The sequence below is a fragment of the Megalops cyprinoides genome, chromosome 1, assembly GCF_013368585.1.
Source record: "Megalops cyprinoides isolate fMegCyp1 chromosome 1, fMegCyp1.pri, whole genome shotgun sequence".
NCBI lineage: Eukaryota > Metazoa > Chordata > Actinopteri > Elopiformes > Megalopidae > Megalops > Megalops cyprinoides.
Genome location: NC_050583.1, coordinates 25202660 through 25208659, shown reverse-complemented (window position 1 = coordinate 25208659; position 6000 = coordinate 25202660). Strand labels below are relative to the sequence as shown.

General features: G+C 37.3%; 1 protein-coding gene across 3 annotated transcripts in view; it reads left to right on the top strand.

The window, feature by feature from the left end:
* Window positions 1-6000, top strand: part of tom1l2 (target of myb1 like 2 membrane trafficking protein) — a 29902-nt gene continuing 23902 nt past the window's right edge. For 2 of the 3 annotated variants that reach the window (XM_036521261.1, XM_036521252.1), the window contains exon 1: window positions 8-76. In XM_036521261.1, coding sequence (XP_036377154.1) covers window positions 25-76 — 52 coding nt within the window. In that variant the 5' untranslated portion in view covers window positions 8-24. Of the gene's footprint in view, window positions 77-6000 lie in introns of all 3 variants that reach the window. The other variant, XM_036521270.1, reaches the window with a different exon arrangement.

The window sequence follows — 6000 nt, the reverse complement described above, 5'->3', positions numbered from 1 at the left end:
TGCGAACTGTTTGTTGTCATCAAGATGGAGTTTTTATTGGGAAATCCATATAGCACTCCAGTGGGACAATGCATAGGTAGGTAACATTGCCGGTGCTACGTATAATTTTGTTTAGTTAGCAGTGATTTCGCCAGTCTGTTTATTTCGGTGTATTTTCTTAGTTAATATGACCTTTGTTATTGATACCGTACCCTCCCGTAGCTAGCAGAGCTAGCTAGGTAGCCAGCGAGCTAAACTCCGTCGCTAACTCATCATAGCTAGTTAGCTAACGTTAGCTAACCCTAGATAGTTTATTCATCTGTGTGTTTCATGCACACAATTTAACGTTAATGTTTTTCTCCTTGTCATTTCTACCTTGCTATCTAGCTTACTGGCGTTTCTCAGGCATTTAGCTAGATAGCACATATAGCTAGCTAGCTATCTACATAAGTAGGGTCTGGCTGTAATTATGATTGTCAACTCGAATGACAGTCCATCTAACTACAAGTTAGCTAGTGTGCGGGCTTTCCCCGAAAACTATTTCTTTATGTTACGGTTAGTTCATGACCCTCGGTGGTTATCAAGCTAGTGTTATGGAGGTTGCTTACTGCTGCATCAGACATCTACGTATGCCTGTTATAAACTGCTACTCTGTGGTTTTGCTGGTTGGGATGTATCTTGCTAGCTAGCTAACGAAGTTACAGTTTGACTTCTGTTGATTAATAGGAGCATTGCTCTAATTAGCCTTATAGCCGTCAGCAGTGAATGATAACACTTGGCGACATGTTTGTGTTTTGTGCTTACATTATCGCAGTGGACCGTTCAATAACGTGATGTTGACAACTCCAATCAGCTGAACTGTAGATATAGGTAATGGCTACTTAGCTAACATAAATAAAAAAAAATTAAACTTGTCTAACGTCTAGACTGTTGACCAAATTATGGTTCGCAGAGAATGTAATGCATCGCGTTGGCTAACAGTTAAAATGTAAGAAAGTGCCATAGCCACAGAGTACCCAGTTTAACGCAGGCACGGCGGGTTCCACTGGCTCTGTGTAATCTGAGGTGTGCGTTCGAAACTGACCGCAGCAAATAGTTAATGTAGCAAATTCAGCAGCTTTTCTCGGTCTTTCTATTTGAAAATTAAAGCGGTTTAATCAATACTAGCAAATTCTGTATTTAAGCTTGTATAGTGTGTGGACATATTTATTTGTGTTCTCTGTTTTGAATATCTCCTTCTCCTCGTGATGTAGCGGAAAATATTTGTAAATTACAAGTTTACAGTTTACACGGTTTTGCGGAAAATATTGCTTGCAAATGCTTCATTTGCTGGTTGGGTAACGGTGGCATTGACTTTGTGAATTAGGGCAACTAACTCTGAAACACCCTATAAATCTAAATAATGCATTTGGAATCTTGAGGAAGTTTATTTTTCACACTTGAAAAATAATTTCCATGCTTTAAATTAATAATTACAGCTCCTCTTTCCGCACCTGCATCTGTTTAGTTGGATTCAGTCCTCTCTAGCCTCTCTCTGGTGTGTTTGAATGGATGTGGAAAATCTAAGTGGAAAAGCAGTCTAGCGAAGGTGCAGTTTGTCACAGATTAATGGAAACAAGATTTACCCTAATTAGTCCATGGAAGTGTTAATTACTCTCAGATAAAACTGGTTCACAGATGTTGTTTTTCGTCTCCTGTTACTCATGTGATAATAACGTCTCAGATGCATTTGAGAAAGTAAAAGAACAATATCAGTGCTACATTACAACACATAGGTGCCAGAATCAACATAATAGCAACTAGGGCTGGGACAGATGCTTGGATCCATCAGTACACTAATTGTAAAAGATATGGATGGGAATAAACATCAATTTTAAACAACAGATAGAGGGTTTGACCTCTCAGTGCTATCTACAGTCAGATATCTAACACTGCCAGTAAGTTATTGGCTTTGTCTGAACCCCTGTTAGCCTTTTGCGAGGTGACAATATCAATAATACCAATTAATTATAATAATGACTAATTTAATCTACACTTTTATGAAAAAAAAAAACTCCATTTGCCTTCAGTATTATATCTTGGCTAACATTTTCAGACTTGTAAATGGCTAGATTATCATAGACACAAGCCCCTCATATTTTCTTTTCCTTATTGTTTTTCACCCTTTATATCAGATGGTGACAATAAAATGTGTTGCTCTGTGCAATAATATTTTCTTTAACTGCATAATTCAAATGAACATATAATAGTTACTTTTAATGTGTGGTTAAGGTGTACAGAGCCCATGGCTCTAATCTAACCATAGAGTAAGCAGCCGAATTGTGCTTGAGTGGGTAATGGGAAGTCCACATATATTTGTATCATTGTACCATGTAAATGGTCCTTACAAGTCTGAAAGGTAGCTAAGTACTTCAGGCCAAGTGTCCAGGCAGACGAACTGTCTCAGAGTTTACTTGCACAGGGGGAAGTCTTTCTCAGATGTTCATTAAACTGAGTTATAAGCTATTCCTCATTAGTGTCCATGCTGTTATTTTCACATTTTTTAAAACGTGATACAGATGTTCAGTAAACAAGCATACTATAGTTGCCAAAGGAAACTGCAGTATAATTAATTCTGCATTTTTCTAAATGGTGGTTAGGAAACTACAAGAGTTTGTGGCGTAAGCAAAGCTTTTATGTTTTCAATTCTACTCCTATTGCACACTCTGCAGGAAGGATTCTGTTAATGAAAGTGTTATCTGTTCATTTTCACCTTGGACAACATAATAAGCTGCCAAATAGCTGGGATTTATCACTTCCATAAAGGTCATGACATTCACAGTCACTTGGTTAACATTGCAGTGTTGTTTTCTTTTAAGTCTAATACATAGTAAGCCGATGCCGTTTGACCTGATGTTATGAGGAGGTAAGACAGCGCGCCATCCTTCTCCACTCGGGCACTTCCGTCGTTGGTGTGTTCGAGTGAGAGCTCTACGGGCAGCTCTACAGTGTCTTAGGTGAAAAAGCAAATGGGTGTAACATATCTGTCAGGCAGTATTTATTTCACAACAAAGGCAGTTCCTGTGATTCAACATGAGGGGTCTAACTCATCACGAGTTTTAAATTCTCACTTTAAACAATCAGAGTGTAAGAGCACTAAAAAAGTCCAGTAGCTTATCTATAAAAGGCTGAATTGCATGCTGCTAGTCATGATAGTACAATAATAAAATGATAAGAATCAATATTGTGTACTAGCAACGACACCAGTGAATCGTTACAGCCATAAAAACAACAAAAAGGGTTTCATATTTTGTAGGTCTAGACTGAATTAACTAGTATGTCAATTTTTTTTCTTTTTTCCCTTTCTTTTTCACTAGTCTTCCCTCAACAATTTGGTGTTGCTGTCAGTATTAATACAGATTTACAACAGGTATTTCTTACTTTGGATCTCTTAAAAACTCAGAATTGCTTCATGTTTTAAAGACATATCAGATTGATTTGGTATAATCTAAATTTAACATGTTATCTTTAGCGTAGAACACCTTGACTTTAGAAAGTTGTACTTGTGAGTTGGCTACTTCTGAATCGTGGGAGATGTAGCTCACATTTTAGAGTTTTGAAATGTGGGAGTTGTAGTATGTGTCACCACCTCAGGATGCGGGTATTATTCTTACTAAAGCTCTACCGATCTTGCTATTTTCTTGCTAGCCTGTTCAAAAATTTACAGAATGTAACTTGTGGCCCATGTAGAATCACTTACCACCTCTACTAAGCTGGCTCCTTTTCTCTACTTATGTATTATTTGTTTATGTTGGTTGACTTCTTAAGGTGAAACGTAAATACTTATGTTCTCTCCACTGCTTTTTGTTAATGTAGCTGTAATTTACAGGAAGCTTATTACAGACATCTGTTGCCAAATTACGTTGTTGATGGTCGTTTTTGTTTTTGGCTACTGGCAGCGCTGCTTAATTTTTGTAAAGTTGGCTTGTGAAATCCAACACTAAGCACAATTCTGACAAACACCCTGCCTTGCCAGAATAGAACAGCAGCTTATGGGTGCTTGAAAGGCCTGTTAGCACAATTTATTTGCGCCTGAAGAAAAAGAGGTCAGGGCAGCTGTCTTTATGGTTAGCAACAACATAGCTCCAGGGTTCACCAAAGCCATAGAAGACAATAAATTCAAAATCCAAAATCTTTCTGGAGTCGGTCATCGCTGCTGATATCAGCAAGAGTGAGGGACGTTTGTTTAGGCTAGTGCACATTCTTAGCAGCATCCATTGCTACTGTGTTGCACTGGTGTGGGGAAGTAAAAAAAAAAAAAAAAAGCACTGATGCAACTGGTGAAGGAAGGACGCCTTTGTAGGTTAAGTGAGTTCCCTGTGCCTTGCAAGAGGCAATTAGTATGGCACAAGAGGGACTTGTACCAGTCATCCTAAATGGAGTCAGAAGCAATATACTAATTGCTTTTGATTTCACCAATACACGTTCCTCTTTTGTTCTAATGGACCAGTTATTATTCTTTTTGCAAAGGGATGTTGCTTTTGTGGAGAGTCAATTGCTTGTCTGAGAGTTTTCAGCTCTTCTCAAAATATTGTCCTTGTGATAGCAGTGGTGAGCGTTGTGAACTGTCCCCATTCTCGTGCCAGTTCAGTGCCTGCATTTATTGCTCATCATACTTGGCATCTAGGTAACCAGTATAACCAGTATAACTTGCACATATATATTTTAAGAGTATACACCGTTCACTTATCTATGCCGGTCACTAGTTGCCCAGTATTTACAATGACCTTGACAGAAACTGGTGGTTACATTTAAATTTGACAGCTTCAACTTCCAAAATTCTACCTATTGAAAGTTAAGAATGTTAAATGCTCCTGTGTGCCCACCAATTTGTTTCAACCAACCACAAAATCTGGTACAGTGTTACGCTACTTGCGTGTTGGCTTTGTTTTTAGTGTCAATAACTAGGTGATTAAAAATGTGATGTAATTAATTATGTTAAGCACGTTGCCAATCTCGTTTTTAAAGTTCTCTTCCTCAACTAGCAGCAAGGGCTTGGGTCTTTAAAGGCTGCAAAGAAATGTCTTCTAGTTTGCAGATGGCTTTTTTTGTTATTTGCAGCTTTTGTTTGCATTCCTATCTTTCCTTTACTTTCCTCTGTTTTCCTGTTTCTTCGTAGGGAGGTTTTTTTCTTTCTCATAAAAATCAAAGTTTTGATTATGACAATGACTTGAACCCATGTGTGTTTCTGAGGTATACTTGACATCCTTGAATTTGTACCTTAGCTCAGCAACAGGGATCTAGTGGGCCTGGTGATGGATATCACTGCCAATTTTGCTTTTACTAATGCACATACTGATGCTTTGCATTTAAAAGCAAATTAATACAATCTAAGCTCAAATCAAACATAGAAGTAATTCACAAAGCATATTAGACATACTATTGAGGCATTTCATACTGCTCTGTAAGTTTTCAAGCAACAGGCACAAATTCAAAATTCAAGAATCAGTATTTTGCTTATACTTCATTTTTGGTGGCCACGGTCGTGCCAAGGTACCAAGATTATTACACTGTAAAAATATATTTTATGACACTTATGGTGGAAATTCTGTACATGTGAAGTGCAACTTGAGTTTAATAACCCTGTCTCTTTCAAAATGTCACAAATCAGCAAATAAGCTGCATTCCATCAATGTGAGGTATGTAGCCTAATCAATTTTGTAAAATATTAGATTTCTCAAATCCAGTGAAGTAATGTTTTTTTCTTCTGAAGTTCAGGTTCTTTCTTCTTATTTTCTAATGCTTGAAATTTCTCAAGTAATCAATACCTTGCCATCAGAGTCAAACATTTCTGGAACAGAGCTGGTATTGAAATGATCGATATCCATCCATAATGTCTAAATCTATTTCACTCTTTTCCCTCAAAATCTGTAAGTGTTTTTGACTTCTAAAATAAATAAATATGACTTTTTTGTCTGTTCCTCTGTTATAATGATTCAATAATTAAGTGAGCCTTTGGCTTTTAATTATAAATTGTTATTC